Below are 19,569 nucleotides of genomic sequence, written 5' to 3' on the forward strand. Positions count from 1 at the left end.
TGCTAACAGAGTGCCTGTGTGCAAAAAAAGTATTAAATAGTAGTAAATGGCTTCAACTACACTCAATAGATTATGTTGCACTTGTCAGTTTCTTAGTAGAAACTTAACGAAAGAAGAGAAGCGCACTTACAATTATTAAAACTTAATTCAAAGTTTTAATAATGGAATTTATATTAATTTTATATAAAAATTAGCGCTTGTTGCTTTATATATACTAAATGATAATAAATACAAGAACTAAATTCTATAAATAATGTTACAAATTTCAGTTTATAAGTAGAAACGAAACGAAAGAAGAAAAGTACTCTTAAAATAATAAAATTTCATTAAATGATTTAATTATGGATTTCATATTAACTTTATTTAAAAATAAGAGCATAAATCGCTGCACATTTATCAAAATAATTTCGTTAATCTGAACGTACTATTCGTTTAACTCACCAAATTCATCATATTAATTATAAAAACAATTTTTTTTTCAGATTAAAATTTGTAATATATTTTTATAAAATTACAAACAAAACTCTCGTGTGAATTAAGTTATACTACGCACGATTAAATTGTTGTGTTTTGGATTGGTAAATCTGATTTCAATATAGATTTATACGGCGTTTACATTGGCCGAAAATGGCTCATTTTGAATGAGCCATTTGAAAGTGTTTACATTCGTTCTATTTCATTTGTTCTCATTTCAACAGCTGATTTTGCAACTTGCATGTTGATTTGATTTTTGGCCTGTGCCAAAAAAATTTTGCATGAAGGTTAAATATGCCTTCAAACCTTACATTAGAAACTTAAAACATATTTTTAACTTCGATTAATTACTTTTTGGGAAGTAAAAGTTTTAAAAAGCAGTGCATCGTTTTCAAGAAAATGCAACCACCAAACATTTGTTTACCTTTTTTTGTAAATATGTTAAAAACAGCTTTTTCAAACTGTCAAAATGCCATGAAGAGCTTTCATTTAGGGTATGTTCAATGGATTACTTTGCATTTGGAACGTATGTGGAATGCATTCGAACGTCATTCATACAGAATGTGAGAAAATTGCTCATTTTTGTGCTTGAAATTTTATATGCAAGAATGAGCCATTCGATACTCATTTTCGATTTTTGACCAAAATGAGCCATTTTCGGCCAATGTAAACGCCGTATAACATTTTTAGATGAAAGTCGATTTTTGTTTTTTAAAATTTTAACTTTTAGTTTATATTGGGATTAGAAGTTCTCCTGATGAAGGCAAAGGTGAATTTGTCGAAACACCTGTAGAGATTAAATATTGAAAAACAAAAACCGGCTTTAAAATATTTTTGAGGTAACGACTTAAAAATTTAAAACAAAATTTTTAGAGTAATCTTACATTTTTTTAATAGTATTACTAAACATTTATATTTTCCATAAATGGTTATATTGCATGAATTCACGCTATATTTGTCAAGTCATATAAAATAGCTTTTAATTTAAAAATAATCTTGTTACTCTGGCCAAACACCTAGAGTGTTACAAATTAATTTTGAATGTTATACATTTCATTTAAGATTTACCAATTGAAAACGAAAATTGTACTAAAAGTGAATCTAGATTAAAGTAGTTATTAGTAGTTATATTTATTTGTTTATTAAACATCTTATAAAATTTTCACAATGGTAATACCTAATTTTTATCCAATTTACGCTACTCGATATTCTGGTAAATACCAACAGTCGCTGCTATACCGACATAATTTACTATTTCCGTCAATGTACTCGAACTAAAAATGCATTTAGCAAAGTTATGAGTAAGATTTTTGCTAGTAAGACATGTTTGGAATTTTAAAAAGAAGTATATTTCTAATATATTTCAATATTAGGAATTTTTCTCATTAAGACAAAGACGAATTTGCCGAAATACGTATAGAAGTATACTAAAAATAACGATCGAAATAAAAGTTAATTCTTAAAAAAACAAAACCGAGTTTATATTTCTAGGTTTTACATAAGTATATATTTACGTTGGAGTGTATAATAATATTTGAGTATGTAAATTCAAATTGTGTCTTATTTGTCTATAACACAGAACTGCTAAGTTATAATTGCTAAATATGTTTGTTTTATCAACTATTTATAATGGGCTGCCTTTAGTTGGGACTCACACCAAGTCAATGCCAGATTTTGACAGCTTACGTTCACAGCGCCATTCGCAGGTATTTTGACATTCAGTTCGTGTTAGTCTGGTACATTTGTTGGGTTTTTAGTGTCGTGTGTTTTTATTTTATATTTGAAAATGTTTTAATAACGTATAATATTAAAACATAAGATGTCTAAAATATAAATATCAAAATTATTGTGACTATTAGCCGTAATTATTTTAAAAAGTATTTGTGATTTGTGCGTGTATTCAACTATTTAGTGAAGTGTTTATCCACTTCACAACAATCGTAAATAAATGTTGGCAGCATGAAATATTGAGCTATTCCAACCCAATGATGTTGCTGTAGTTAGTAGTAGTAATATTTTATGCTGTCAAGCTAATGCAACTCCCAATGACATATCTAAGCACTTGCATCTTTCGCTGTGGGTTCCTGCTAGCCAAGCTGCATCAATATGAGAATGGTCAAAATATTTTTTAGGTAAAATAGTTATCAATATTCAATTATAATCCAAATATAAAACAAAATATTTTAAATCGGCAAAAATGGCAAGAAAGGCAAAAAATTTGAAATAAATAACCACCAAATAATCTAAATAATCTAATAACACCAAAAATATTGAAAGCTATAAACAAAGATGAATGTCCCACGCTATCCATTCATTTCTTCCCCTCTCATACCTGACCGATTTGTCGATGCCTTAGCTCCGTGCTCTGCCGCTCTTTGTGTTTTATTTTTGTAAATGACGTAATACGCCCAAAACGGATTTTTAAATCCAAGAGGTAAATGCCAAACAAAATCAACAAAACTAATAAAAAAAATTATGGAATTAATGAAAAAAGAAATAATTAAAAAATAATAGAAAAACTCGAACAAACACAAAATTAAAAAAGGTTGAAAAAAATATGCATGGGCCATAAGCCAAAATGTAATTTTAAAAACAATTTTTGTTTATTTTTCATTTACTGTTGTTGCTTTTGGCTATAGCTATAGCTATGGCTATGGCTATGGCTATTGGTTTGTAAGGGAGAACAGCAGCAACAGCAACAACAGCAACAACAGCAGCGGCAATAATAGAGTCGTCAGCGTCATTAGTTGTCAATGAATAAAACGCGCACGAAAAGTAGAGCGAAAGTGCCGTTTAAAGTTTGGTCAATGACCTAAAAACAAAATTTCGTAGCATTCGTAGCGGCAGCTGAGCAAGTAAGACGCTCTGGTATTATTCACGCCTCTACTTCTTCTGACTTCTCACCGAATTATTTACAGCGCCCACAACTTATATAGCAGTTGCGATCCAAAACACTACAATAATTTCCTCCTGAGGCAATCAATGTAGTGCGCGTGGGATGAAACCTTGAAATTATATGCTTTCTTTCTCGGTGAATTACTCCAAATACTCAAATAATGTTAGCTCTCTATGAAGTATATTATCATTATTGGTTTGTTTTTTATTTCAGGCTATGTCTTACATTCATAAAACTTATTTATATCCAAATTCAGAATAAATTGTATTGGAGATGTTATCATAGACCTTCAACTCAAATTCATTAAATTCTCTTAGATTTGTATTTGTATGAAGGCTAATCCAAGTTTTATGATTTAGTAGGATTCACAACATTTGCCTTGTATAAGTGTTTTCATTGATCTAGACCTGTCTCTATATGTAATTGTTATTACAAACACCTCAGATTATCCCCAACTAACGTAAGTATACATATACGATATACATATATTGTCATTGTCAGAAATAGTTGTTTAAACACTTATGTTCTAATCCATGTGATTGCCCTGTAAGCAGGAACAAGACGGGATCAAGACATATTAAAATAACCCTATTCTTCAGTCTCTTTCTGTAGAATTGAGCGACACTTAATCATTCAAAAAGTTAATTGGCTGTTATAACCCTTATGTTGTAATCCATATGTAAGAACTGGAACAGGGCAATGGTTAAATTACAAGTCAAATAGTAAAACAATCTTAAACCTATTTTTTCAACTCCTTTCAACGCACTTTTTAAGGTTAACTATTGGTGTTCGTATAAAAAGAAATACATACCGAGGAACTAGGGAAAATAAATGCTGAAATGTCTGGAGAGAATTCAAATAGTAAAACAATCTTAAACCTGTTTTTTCAACGCCTGTCAGTAGAAGTAAGCGCCACTTAGTCGTTCAAAATATCGAATGGTTGCTATAGCTATTTATGTTATAATCCATATCTAAGCCCTGAAAGCAGGACTAACAATGTATTACAAAACAAATATTAAAACAATGCTTTACCTGTTTTTTTGAACGCCTGTCAAGAGAAATGAGCGGCACTTAGTCGTTTGAAAAGGCGATTTGTTTCGTAACGTAAACCCTACCGCTACTGAAATCAAGAATATATACATTGTCGTCACTTTTGATTATAACATACTTTAAAAGATTGTAACTCTATTATGTTATTGTGTTATATATGCATATTCATATATTTTCTTAATAATATATACGTTTCTTAATAAGCCTTCTATATTCTATTGAATTCTATTGAAGAAAAATGAATTTTTCTGAAAGTCAGTGTTAATTTCTTAAAAATGACTATTGTCCAACAATTGGTAAAAGCATCCTTATTCTAACTAACATTTAATTGAGTTTGTTGACTACATCATTGCTACTATAGATTATTATAAACTTAAATCTAAAAAATCTATTATAATGCTGATCTAATGATTCAATTTTCTTAATTGGAAAGTTAAGAATTAACCTTATTAACTAAATATTAATCTTATAGTTTTAGTTAAAGCAGACCACGCTATTTTGCCTCATTAGTAACAATAAATATTTGACTACTGTAAATTTGAAGGTCTAATAGCATGACTATATCATCAGCGTAAATGGGTTCAACTAATTTTTCATTCATATCGGATATAAACTTCCCATTTTGGAAGTGATCTTATATCATGGCAAATAACAGTATATATAGATAAAATGCATTTCTGATATAATTTGAAGGGGTAAGAATAGTTATTATTTTGAAAATCTATGTAGACATAGTTAGGATACAGGCTTGTTAATAACACTCATTATTATTGCTGGAACTCTTTTTGAACCTGACTCCACCTATTTATCTTAATCTTCAAAAAAATCTCGGAGTTATCGGATATCACTATTTCCATTATCAATTAATACAATTAATATTAATTAATATTGCTTCTATCAAATTCACGTATTCGTCTTTGTAATACCTTTAATATTACCTACCTCTTTCAATTCTGTTGGTTATAGTAGTTTTGTTTGTCTATCTTTAGTAGATGTTAAATATTTTTACTCAACGTTTGATGTTTTTTATAATGGTTGACATATTTTCTTCTACTATGTACGTTTCTTGATACTCCTTTTATATTCTATTATATTCCAAATATTTTTAGTCGGTTCGTGAATACAGAATAGACGGTTATGTTTTTCTGAATTAATTTAGCTATTATATAAAACAATGAAACATCAAAATGGGAAACTTTAAGTCGGATTTATCACATTTAGTGGATAACCGACTAAAAATACTTGATAAATTGATGTGATAAATTCGACTTAACGTTTTCCCTTTTGATGTTTCATCATCTTATATAAAAGTTCAATTTATAAAGAAAAACATAACCGTTATTCTCAAATAACGGTTAGTATATAAATCTAAAAAAACCTCACCATTTTCATTACAAGTGCGAGGTTCGTATCAGTTCGTGTATGAAGTTCGTTCTTAAGGTCTACTATATTGTTGCTATATCCTATCCTAACATATTCAACAGAAAAAAAAGATTCTTTTAACGAAAGATATAGTCTGTGCACAATTTTTATTCTACGTACAGTCATAGTAAAAGCATAGATAGAAATCTATATCTCTGGTAAAAGCTTTAGTTTTAATATAAAAGATAGTGCTATCAGAAAATGGATATTCAAAACGGACATTTAAAGTTTATGCTTCAATAACTCAGAACCTCTGTAATATTAATTTTAAATATATTTTGAATTCTTAAATCTGCTCAATATATTCCTTCTGAAAACAAAGACCACATAACATCTCAATCTTAAAAATCAGAAAACGGCCTGAAGATAGTGGGTCTCAAATTCACTATTCACGATATCACATCCATAAATATAAAAAGTTGGGTTGAATAACCAAAGTTCTTGGCTTTGTGAGCCGCATGAATGATGCTCGGTGTTTAGAGGGTATTTTCAATTGAATGGATTTGCACTTTCTAAGGTCAATTGATGTTCGTATAAAAAGAAATACATACCGAGGAACTAGTGAAAATAAATGCTGAAATGTCTGGAGAGCTATGACCGCGTGCGCTTTTAAATAAAAATTGGAGGTTATTTTAGTTTATAATTATTTCAGGATAATAAAAACAATTTTATTCAGATTTTTGAAAAGTTTAAGGCCAAACAGAATTTTTCGTTTGCATAAATAAGATGAAAAATATTTTATGATCTTACCATAAAGTGAAGGCAATAAATATTTAAAATTATTTCATTACTTAGAGATTTGCAAAGCAATATACTCAAGCAATGTTTTGCTTCCTTTTCTTCCTCACACATCTCAACTCAATTTATGGCATATGTTTTGTGCTAAAAAAGTGCTTATATATATATGTTCTAATAAAGTTCCTCTATTTGGTCTGCATATGTCTTTCACTTGATTGCTGATTAATATAAGAATACTTCGTAAACTATCCATAAACAGTTTGACAAAACAGATTAATGAACATTTTTAGCTACTAGAAATCGGTATTGATTATTCATTAGGTAAACAATATAAATAATTCTATGTTTTAATATATTTATTTAAATCGTCTCGTCTATTAGTCCTAAGTTAAAACATATGCAATCAACACATCACAAAAACACAATGCAATAAGCATTCAAAATTAGCGCTTGTTTCTGCATTTAATTAAGACAGATGTTTCAGTAATACAGCTGTAATATGTTATAGTAAAAATAGAACTTCTCAGAAAACAGATGAGGAAATTTCTCTTAGTACCTACACTCATTGTATAGCACTTACACTCATAAAGTGCCTAATTGTAAGAAGTCTATAAGTATCGTCCTAAGGGAAATTTATGTAGGAGAGCATTTTGAATCTATATATCCTCATCATCAAGTAAAACAACCAAAGTACAATAAAAAAAAACAAAAGCATTTATTTTCAACCAGTGTTTGACTTGAGTTCTAGACTTTTGCTAAGAGTAATTTTTGATATAAAATAATAAGACAATATCGTTGCATCAAAAAAGGACTATATTGTCAATAACTGCAATGTCACTTCTATCAACATTTCTATATTTCATTTTGATCTGAGTAAAGTTGATACAAATCTAGTAAGAAGTGAAAACATAAACAGTGTGATATCTTCAGCTAGTTCCAGAAGAACACACACTTCTTCTTATTTAAATGATTTCAGTTTAACAATAAAGAACTATAATCAACAGAAGTCTTATACGGCGATATCCAAATAAAGAAAACCTGAAAACAAGAATCTAGAATCTAGTTAATCTAGATACTAGCAGTATTATGAAATTCAGTTGAGAAGAACAGTGATTCAGCAACAAAATACATAGAAAACCGATTTCATTTATTTTTTAAATATTTAATTGTTGTTGTTCAGTGACCTTTCTTTACTCAATGGACTATAGCTCTTTCTGTTAGGGTGTCATCTTATTGTTAAAATCTTTCTTAAATGTATTATTATTGTTTTTTAAATTAATGCAATGGGAATTTAAATAAATTTTACAAATAATTTCGTTAAATAATTTGTAATTATTTATATATTACTGAATGTATATTTTTTAGCATACTAAACTTTTACTGAACATTTTGTAGAATCTTCAAATTGCTTCGTGTCAATACACTTACATTCATCTCTTTGTTTGACTTGCAATTATTCATTGCGACAGGAGAAAGTCATATATCATTTAGTATAATAAAGAAACTAACTACTAAAAAAAAATCAAAACACTACATACGAGAATTGCAACCTTCAAACGTACACATCAAGATTTTATAACATTCTGACTATTAGTCATTGAGTTGCATCAATTTGACTGAAACTACTTTTGATATTTACAAAACGATGGAAGAAAAACTATGTCATATGTGGATTAAACATAGATTTTTAATGAAAAAACAACAATTCGTACGAATTCTACAATGCCTTGAAAAGTATTATAATGGTTCTGCTCTATATATGTAACTCAGCCATTTGTCGGTAATGTGTGAACTGATATAGAGCTCCATAACGTTGAATGCTCTGAACGGTCGATTTCGGTGATTAATTTAAGAAACGTCTACGATATCTTTCGTATGATCGTAAAGTGATAATTAATATCGTAAAGATATCAGAAAGCAAAATAAACACTATTTATACAATATTTAATGATATACTGTTTATTCTGTTTAATAAATAGAATATCTTTGCATGGACCTTAACTCTATGTGCTTTATATAGTCTATAAATGTTAAAATTTGAACGTTTTTATTACTGGTACATGCATAGAGCTCACGACTATAATTCCAATTAGATTTTAGAATTCGTTTGTAAACCAGTAGTTGTTGGTAATTTGTAAGAGTTAATTATAGTAATTCTTCATTCTAATTGCACTTTTTAGGCAATTTTCATTTTCGATTGTTAAATCTGGGGTAAAATGTACAACACTCTGGATATTATGCCAGAGTAGCTAGATTACCCTGAAATTAAAAACTGTGTCATATGATTTGACAGATAAGCTACGATTTCATTCGATATAGGACTAAAAACATGTTAGATTACTCTAAAATTGTTCGATTGGACAACAAAATTTGATAAATCGGGAGCAAATGTATATTCAAACCATATTTACCAATCGAAAACGCTATAATATATAAAATTTTAAATCAATATTTTTTAGTTTGATATGAACTTTTCTTTGGTCTATTTCTTGATTTAAAAAATAAACATATTTCGAAAGTTCCTGATCCCTAAATATAAATTATCTTCGCGAAAACTAAAACAAAATTTAATTCTTAATAAGTAAATATTTCAAATAAAATAGTAAGTTTAAAACTTTGCAAGTATTTGAGTAAGCTATTTTTTTTCTCTTGCACACGTTTAACCCCATAACCCCATATAATATTTAACCCCATATTCGATACCTATTGAGGTAAGCACCTTCTATCCAATACATGGTTAATTTAATATATGGTTTAAATATGGTTTAGCGTCATAGTTATTTTTATCTCTTATTTTTCTCAGTAAAGTTTCTCAAAAAGTTTTTTGAAGTATAAGAAAAAAAGAATAATGATACTGTCCTTTTCGACAGTATCATTATATTTTATTTTGAATCATTTTAATGTTGTAAGAAAAAAAAAGAGATGGTAATGACAGCATATGTATATTAAATACCTTGTTAAATCACAGAACTGCAACTGAAAGAAGAGATGGGATTATAGAACATTCTTGACATACTCGATCTTAAATGTATAGAACAGGAATAAAAAAGATTCCGAGACAAAATTTTAGAAAGCTATCTAGAGTGAAAAAGCTACTAAATTGGTAATATAATAATATATAAGTTCTAGTTCTAACCGAGTTTCGGGTTCAAAGTCAAGTATATTAAATGGAGCCTCAGCCGTCAGGTCAATGGCTATATGGCCAATTTATTCCAAATGTAGAACTTCTAAGTTGATACACAGAAGCAATTAAGAGACATATAGGTTAATATATATTTTTACAGGGCACTGGAAAATAAGATGGTCTGGAACTGAGCTTGGTCTACCCTGTGGTATCTCCTGCAATGCGTGTCTATCAGATCTCGAAGAAAGAACACCAGAACATATGCTGTGTTTATGCTCAGGCTCGGTCAGAAGTAGGTTCAAGTTTCTGGGTGCCAATTCTTTAACACACTTGGCGATATCTCTAGCATTAATATTGGCCAGACTCTTGCCTTTATAAATGCCTCTAACGAATTGTGTGAATTCTAAACGGCTTTCTTAGCTAATTGAGAAGGATTCGTTCCTTCCTTTACCACAAGTAACTAACTAACTATATTAAAAAGAAGACTGACTCGTGCTTATTAACTCCGCATTAGTCTGACTTTTTTTAAATAGCGTTTTTTTTTTTTTTTGATTTATCGAAAGTAGCCTTAAGTAACCTATTTCCATTTTTCTGTTTTGCACTTATTTCTGCTTAAGTAGCACTCTTAAAATTTCTAATATGACCTGTTCTTCGACACCATTTTGGTCTTATGAAGTTATACATTTGCTTATTCTCAAACTGTGGATTTAATCTAGATCCGCTGAACCTGATTAATTTTTTCTGTGTGAATAAGTTATTCACATGCAGTTGTAATATTACGAAAGTGATTCACTAGTTGTAATGAAAGTAAATACTAAATCTCACAGCAAGCAGTGTACACATTAGATTTTGCGATTTTGTTAATTTAAAAAGTATTTTTATAATAGTTATATATAATACTACATTTGCATATGTACTTTTAGATCACTTACAAACTTTTGTTAATTATTACAGTAATTTTGTTCAGACGGCATTAAGAAGGATTTATTGTTTAAATTGTGAAGTAATTACTATTAAAAAGGATTTATTGTTCAAACTGTGAAGTAATTACTATAATCAAAAGCTAACGTGTATATGAGTCACGATGTGACTGGTTTTATTATGCATGATGTGTCATATGTATATAAAACGTAGTGTATACCCTTAGATAATACTTCTCTTCTATGAGGTAAAAATTCTGTTTCTATTTCTATAAATTCTGCTAAACTTCAGAGTATGTGCTTTTAAAAGAATGGTGTAACATTTAGCATCTGTTTTTAGTATTACTATTCACTGTAAAACATATCGAAAAGATAATCAATAGTATTAGTCACTAATCTTACTATAGAAATGTGCGTAATTACTCGTTTGTTCTAAAGATAATAACTTATTACCTCGTTTTTCATCCGTCTGTCCTATTATTTGGCTGGTGTTTTAGGTATAATCAATTCAATGTGTCTATTTTCGATACGACTATTAATTGAACTAAGAAAGTGTTTGCCATCGCTTTAAATATTTCTAATGTATTTTTATATTTATCCGAAAATAAATTTTTTTAGATGAATATTTTATTCGGACTGATACTCATGCTATTTAAAAGACAATTTAGAGAACAGATCCGTCTCTATACAAACTTTGCATAAGTCTCATTTTTCTAAGTTAATTTACCCTTACTCAACTATGATAATCTTTATTTATAGTTATCTCTTCAAACCGGGAAGGGTCTAATTTGTGAATTAAAAAGGTTCCTTCACTCTTAAAAGAAAATAATTTTATGGGTAAAAAAAACATGCTAACTTTCTTCCAGATTATTGCCAGCACATAGATTTCAATTTTAATTCAAAATAGCTAATCCTTTAGCCAAATTTTTTGTATTAGTTTTAGTAGATCTTCTACCAGAAATAATTTTTCAAACTTTTATAAAATATATTATTTTTGTAGTTAGTGTCGTTTTTTTATTCTTGGAGTAACGTTCTTGCTTTACTTTCTTAGTGGACGTCTTCTTAGTCCGTTAGCGTTATATACGATTTTAAAACACTAACGATGGAATGGTATTAGGTATTTGATATAAAAATAGTTACATCAATCTAAGATAATGATTCTATTTTATCCAGGTCTTCTTAATAACCAACTTTCTAAACTTTTTCAAATATGTATACTAAATATTTTTCCCTCTCTATATTTTCGTTATAAATACTCAGTAATAAAAAGTAACATCCCATAATGATGTATAACTTTTTATTATTTTATTATTTAAAAGTTTTTGACTTTTTTTTTTAATTTTATATTAATAGTTCGTTTCAAATTCAGTTGTTTTAAGGAAAAAGTTTTTATTCTTATATCTAAAATGGAGTTTAACAAACTTATAAATTCAAAGTAAATAACTGTTAAACCGGAGATAACTAAACCATATAGGTATCCGAACCAGAGTATATTTATTGCCGATTTCCGATTTTTTGTGCCTGAAACTGCCCATTCTTAAAACAGATTTTAAGAGAGAAATTTTCACTACAGGTTTTGTAAAAGAGAATGCTGTGTTGTTATTATGTTTACCTAGTACAAAAAAAAGTCTGCTGGATAAAATTTATTTTTCAAAATTAAAAAACAATGAGTATTTAAAGTCCTTTACATATTCTTAGTCGATATACGCGTATTTGAGAGAAAGCTCTCTTGTTATAGAAAGTCCTTTTGTCGTTGAAAGATCTTTTTAAATATGTTATGTTCTACGATCATCTATATGGTTCAGTTATCGCTGGTAAAAGTTAATCAAATCTTAACGCTGTAAAAAATTTTTTTTAAACTGAGTTTTGTGATATTAAAAACATTTGACCGTACAAAATAAAATAATTATTTTGAATTTATATATCACTTTCAGCTCGAGTGGAATTGATAAATGTACATCCTGTTGTCTAACAGTACATTAACCTAAACTAGTTGAATAAATGCGTGCTTAAATTTTTTTAGAGCCCAACATTTAATCATATATATTTCTGCCCAAGTCCAGATAAGTCGATATAGTCATGATATTTTGTCTATTGGTATACTTGCACTTAAACTGGTAAACTAGACGAAGTTGTTACCATATAAATTCAGTAATTAATAATATTTTCTTTCTCCCTTGTATTTGTATGATTTTTTTAAAAACGCATCTAAAGTTCATAAATCATCATTTCTGAGGAGCTGAACTTCGTACTTGATATTAAAGTGAACTGCCTTTTCTTAAAGTTCACTAATGAAGACACTTCTTGAGTAATATGTGCAGTTAATAACCATCTTTACTCTTATCTGGTCTTGTCTGGTATTGTTAGGGATCTATAAAACTTACGTTTGATCTCGTATAACCAGTTTTTCTTACCTATAAACTATTTTTCTATGTTTACTAGAAGTATAAAATTAATTGTAAGTATTATCTGATATGTTTGTTACTTTTGATTTAAATCGATTTAGACTTATAGTGTACTTACCTTACAAACTAATGATTCAGATACAATCTGTTATAGAAAAAACGTTGTTATATTTTATATTTAGATTTCAAATATTACAAAATATTTAATAACTTTTTATTTAAAATTAAAAATATCGGTTAATAAAGTCATAAAGTATATGTCTTCATATGGCGGTAGGCAAATATCTGTAATATGACTGCATATGGTTTACTAAAACTTAACTCTACAATTTAATGGTTCGGATTTATGTTATAAAAAATATTTTAATTTTTTTACATTACATTAAATCGCCAAATCTTTTATAGGTCTGATTTGAATTTGGTATAAACATAAACTTACATTTCTGACTTGAAATTATTTATAAAGTCTTACATGGCTCAGATATAATATATGTGTATAAAACTCGCCAAAATTTATTATCCAAGCTTTTCTTTACATTCTCAAAAGATCTGTGAATGTTAATTAATTACTTCTACTGCTAGTGACTCATAAACTTGTTGTTGGTGTTATGTATATATGTATATCTATCTGTGTTTCTTAATAGTTATTTCTTTTTCATAAAATTTATTATTACTATTATTAGAATTATAAGAAAAGATGCAAAAATAACACAACTATTGTAAATGTCAAATTTTAATGTTTAGTTTTGTTTTAACTCCTAATGTCTCTTAACGTGGATCGTACGTCCTCTAGGGCGACAAATGGATTGTTGAGAGGGACAATTTAAACTTATACTCAAATTGACATTGCTAACTTTGAAGTAGCGGCAAACAAACTACTTCATTACAAATTATAAGAATATATGAGAAAAGGAGGGAGTGTTTCTGTGAAGAATGTAGAATACAATAAGGTATAAATAATAAGGTATAAGGTATAAATATTCGATTGATCGGCTTACAATATCGAATGCTCTTTGCGTATGCTACACAATTAAGATGGCGCACATCCTTACAGACGCGTACGCATCGAAACTAATTCATTTTAGTATATCAGTTTAGTAGTTATTGTAGTAGTAGTTGTTGTTATTATAACCCGCAAGGATTTGCTTGTGTTTTTGAACTCACTCAGTGGCTCCGGGAAGTAGACCTGTCCTTTCTGAGAAGCACATCGGTTTAGTAGTTCTTTACAATGAATTAGTATATTGTATTGTTTGTGTAATTGTGTGATCCCAAAAAGAGAGCAGAGAAGAACATATTAATAAGATATATTCCTTGTAAAAACTGTACTTTCAAAGAAACGGTACCGTGAAAACTGTAGAATCTCCAGTACCATTGTTTTGTGTAGTTTATCAAGCTTGTATTCTTGCTAATTATTTTTAACTATATTCCCGTATATAAAAAGAAGTAGTTATGTTGATAAGATAAGATAAGAAAGAACAGGGTACTAGCTCCCATTTGAGCAGAGCACCGCAACCATGATTGATCTTTTGTGCTACAACAGACCCTAATTGAACAAAAGACATTCCGCCTTTCGAATGAAGGCCAAAATGTCGGTTGTTGAGGACCTCATAATATCGGAAGGTGAGAGCAATTCCCGACCCAGTGATCTCCTCCTGACCCAGATCAAAGCTGGGCAGTCACATAGAATGTGGCTGGTTGTCTCCTCTGCCTCCAAGCAAAGTCTTCAATCTATCTCTTCGGATAGGCCCATTTTGTTGTGATGGTAACGTATCCCATGGTGACCCGTTATATTGATTGTTAAGTTTAAAATAATTTTACCTTATGAGTATTATAAATTATTTTATAAAATTTTTTCTCTCTGTATTTCAATTTAATAACTTTTATGTGTTCTTTTGCACATTAAAATTTCCGGAAATGGAAAAATTTCGATATAATAATAAAAAACTGCGTAAGTTCTCCAGAATAGCGAACCAGCAATTAAATATGAATTTATGTGACACATACAGAATTCAGCGAAAGAAAAAGAAAAAGAGTCTGCGAAGTAAACCGGAAATGTTTACATTCAACCAACAAGAATTTGTGGAATATTCCGGAAATGAAACGCATTTATTGAGAGACAAACAGACATAAATATACTAGAGATTCTTTTAATTAAGAATCTGTAAAAATAAACTGAAGATGTTAAATTATTATTTACATTTTGAATTTTATACAAAATCGTTTTTATTATTGAAGTCAACCATTTTTTTATCATTGCTGAAGATAATAAATGCCTGAACAAATTTATGTATTTATTTTTATTTCATTCAGCTCTCTGTCATACTTACTTCCTTTCTGCTTTCCGCACAATTTTTTTCTTTCCTTTCCTTTTTGTTGACGGAATAATCGAATATCATTAATTGTTTTATGAAAATATCTTAATTTTATGCTACACAAAAATTTCTTCAATACAACAAAATTCTTGAACAACAACAACAACAGAAACAAAAACAACAACAACAAAAAGCAATGGAAAATTAATTTATAATTGAATGCTATAAACAACAACAATAAAACACTTTGTGTATATTGTACAGTGCGGTCGGTGGGTACTTCTCATGTGCAATACGTTTACTACGCTGGCATTTGTTGTTGATTGCCGCTTTTACTATTGATAGTTTTGTTATTGTTAGTATTTTTGCTTGTTGCTCTCTGACATTTTTTGCTCTTTTCTGATTTTTGCTTTTAGCTTTACAAACAAATTCATTAACACACTCATGCGTTATTTTTTGTGTGTCGAGTAAAGCGCAACCCACAAATGGTGCTTAAGAATATTCTTTGCTTAAGAGATTAAGAGAAACTTTTCAGTGTGTTTTACCCTACGCCCACATATGAACGATAATTATAAAACTACTATTCATAATACGCCACCCACTACATTGTATATGCAAACACTGGTAGTATATATATATTGTGGTTTTTTATGGATTAGGCAACCCTAATACGTCTCCTTAAATACGTTACTGATCCAAACTTGCATAGATGTTAATAGAAAGACTCACGATGTCAATCTGGATGGATTAAGTCTATCGCGTTTAAAATGAATCAATGGCGTAAACAAGGATAGGTTTTGGGCTCCAAATACCCTAAAATATTTTTTACTAGATAAATTAAATGTTTTTTAATTAAATTTTTTATAAAAATTTGTTTTAATTATTTTGCACACGATATATTCATATTTTTTGAATTAAATATTTTTATAAGAATTTTAAATTATTTTGAAAATATTCTCATCTTAAATGAGAGACGTCTTTTGAGACGCTATTTACGAGGATTGAAGGAGGATTTTCCGATTGCATACGAGAAAAGAATTTTTCGGAAGAGCTATGGCCTCCCAAATATATATATACATATATACTGTTACTATATATTTAAAAATATTATTACCCCGAAAATAGCTGTAGACAATAGTCGAAATATCGGTAACAATAAAATATTATTAAAATTATTTAAAAAACTTTGTGCATTATTTGTTGTATATAATTACTTAAACTTACTTAGTTAATTGGTCTTGTCGAGTTTCCTTGGCCAGCCAGTCCGATGCCAGTTCATAGTACACAACACCCCCAAATCGTTGTTCACGTGGTTCTTCCACCAAAGATATAATTGTATATAAAAACTGTACATATACATATATATCGAGCTAGCAGCTAGTGTTTGCTTTCCTATTTCATTATAGCATCTTTCCGCTTGAATTAGGGTTGCATTATTTCCCAGTGCTTTTGCCTGGTCCATATACACCAGCTCCAGCGAGTTATTTTTAATTACTTTTTACTTTATTTATTATGCAAAACCTGAGTGTAATAAGGTATTTGTTAAACTCACGACTTTAATCTTTCGTGGCTCAGTAGTTTTACTAATGCACCTTTTTCTTCCCAATTAGAAGTTCTCAATTAGCGATAATTGCACAATTAATTTTATAGGCTACTTTACGATAATTCTCCTAACAAATATTGAAATCATAAAAAAAAAATTAAGAAAACAAACATTATTAGAACAAATAAAAATAAAATATAATTTAGAGGGGTTTTGAATAACAAAGAAAGAAATAAAGGATAAACACAAAAATTTATTTTTAATTTTATTGAAGTTTGGCTGACCATACAATAAACCATACAATGACCATTCAATAAAATTAAAAATAAATTTTTGTGTTTGTCCTTTATTTCTTTCTTTGTTATTCAAAACCCCTCTAAATTTTAATAAAGCTTCTTTCTTTCTACAAAGAAAGTCTAGCTTTACAGCAACACGAATACTTTATTCAAATAAAATATAATACAATAAAAATAATATATACATAATATAAAAATAAAAAAAAAACATAAAATAAAATACAAATGAAAATAAAATAAAAATAAAATAAAATAAAATAAAATAATAAAAATTAAAAATGAAATACAAATATTTTAGAAATAAAAACGAAATAAAAATAAAATGAAAAAAAAATTATAAAAATGAAAAATGAATATAATAAAAATTATATAAATATATAAATAATATATACATAATATACGTAAATAACATAAAAATAAAAAAATAAAATATAAAGGAAAATAAAATAAAAAATAATAAGAATAAAATAATAAAAATTAAAAATGAAATAAAAATGAAACAAACATTATATAAAATAAAATAAAAATATGAAATAAAAATAAATTAAAAATGATATAAAAATATTTTAGGAACAATATAGAAATTAAAATGATTTGAAAATAAAATAAAAATTAAAAATAATATAAAATAAAACAAAAAATAAAAAAAATATGAATAAAATAAAAATAAATAAAAAATAAAATATAATAAAATGAGATCAAATAATATAAAATAAAATAAAATACAATAAAACGAAACTAAAATAAAAATACAATAAAACAAAAATAATATTAATAAAAAAAAATGAAAGTGATATAAGAATAATATAAAAATAAAAACGAAATAAAAATAAAATAAAAAGAAAAAAAAAACATTAAAAATAATAGAAATTAAAAAGAGATTAAAATGATGTAAGATAATATAAAAATAAAAACAAAATAAAAATAAAATAAAATTAAAAATAAAATAAAATTAAAAAAAATAAAATAAAAATAAAAAAAATAAAATAAAAATAAAAAAATAAAATAAAAAGAAACTTCGCAGTTAATAGAGAGTGAAAGTGTTCAAGTGCACTGGCTGCTCAACTAGCCTCAACATAATATAATTTAAGACTAATACCAATTAAAATCTCTGCTCTTGACATAAATATATTGTACCACTCTATTGATATAATACAGTATTGACTGATCTTGGGACAAATATCAAAATATCTTAAGAATTTAATCAAAACAATCATAACTCCAAAAGTTTATTTTTTAATTTGCGTTAAAAAAAATACTTCACATTCAGTTGTTAAGCTTTTAAAAGTATTTTGATCAAATTTATTTAAAAAACAGAATATATTATTTTGGTGAAGTAACAAAAGAGTAAAGCACTCAGTCGTCGGTTAGGTTGAAACTTTAAACATAAAAGTTTCATTTCGTTTTTTTTATTCGTTTTTTTTATTCGTTTTTTTTATTCGTTTTTTTTTTATTTTAACGAGAAACGAACGCACGACTTTATCGCTTGCTTTGTTGAAATATTTTTTGTTTTTATTAGTGCGCCGCGAGCCTTCAACGTGCACGTAATGTATAGGTGTTTGCGGTGGAATGTGAAACAAAGAACGCTGAGGAAACTAAGCGATTTATTCATGTAAACAAAAAAAAAAAATAGAAAGAAAAAATTGTTCATTATAAATTGAAAATACACAGATTCAATATTTCTATTATTTCTGATAAATTTTAGTAAAATATTTTTAATAAATAATTGAAAAAAGTGTTAAACATAATTTTGTAAACGTTAACGTATAAGCCAAATAATATGAGTTTACTTTTAAAATATAAATGTTTAAATTTTAAGAATAAGAAAAATTAAACAAAAAATATAAAGTGGAAAAAAACGGAAATAAATAGCTATATTCCTACATAAAAACAATGAAGGTAGTAAGCATTTATATATTTACCTCCTATTAGTGTCATTATTTTTATAAGATATGACAACCATTGTTCATGTGTGCGTGCATTATATATATATATACAGGTATTTGTATGTGTGTGCGTGTGATGAGTTTCATCCATTTTTGCAGAGCGAAAAATCTTAATACAATAACTTAAGAGAGAGTATATTTTTCACATTTTTAACATATTGAATTAAACCAATTTGAATTTGTGCTCTTATTTGCCTTATCAGTTAGGTTCTCGAGCAAAGAACTGAAACTGAAAAAAGTAACGAAATTACAATACAAATCACAATAATAATCAAGGTGATAACCTGTGGTGTTTATACATCGGAGCAAACGGTAATTAGTGTGGCGTAGTAGTTTACTGAATGACAAATTCCAAACAAGAAATTAACTAGCAATAAACAGTCCATCAGTTTTATGCCTATAATATGTAATAATAAAGCAATCCGCAAATAGTGAAGTGTTAA

The 19,569-nt window shown here is 27.8% G+C and overlaps 1 protein-coding gene across 5 annotated transcripts in view; it reads left to right on the forward strand.

Annotated features, from left to right (window-relative positions):
• Positions 1-2,194: 2,194 nt before the first annotated feature.
• LOC119687042 overlaps positions 2,195-19,569 on the forward strand; it is a 51,931-nt gene continuing 34,556 nt past the window's right edge. For 2 of the 5 annotated variants that reach the window (XM_038101186.1, XM_038101189.1), the window contains exon 1: positions 2,297-2,606. Coding sequence is in view for 1 of the 5 variants with exons in the window: in XM_038101191.1 (XP_037957119.1) it covers positions 2,581-2,606 (26 nt within the window). In the remaining 4 variants the exon portion in view is untranslated. Of the gene's footprint in view, positions 2,607-19,017; positions 19,080-19,419; positions 19,439-19,569 lie in introns of those variants that run through there. The other 3 variants (XM_038101191.1, XM_038101187.1, XM_038101188.1) reach the window with 3 other exon arrangements.

Source organism: Teleopsis dalmanni, chromosome X, assembly GCF_002237135.1.
Source record: "Teleopsis dalmanni isolate 2A chromosome X, ASM223713v2, whole genome shotgun sequence".
Classification (NCBI taxonomy): domain Eukaryota; kingdom Metazoa; phylum Arthropoda; class Insecta; order Diptera; family Diopsidae; genus Teleopsis; species Teleopsis dalmanni.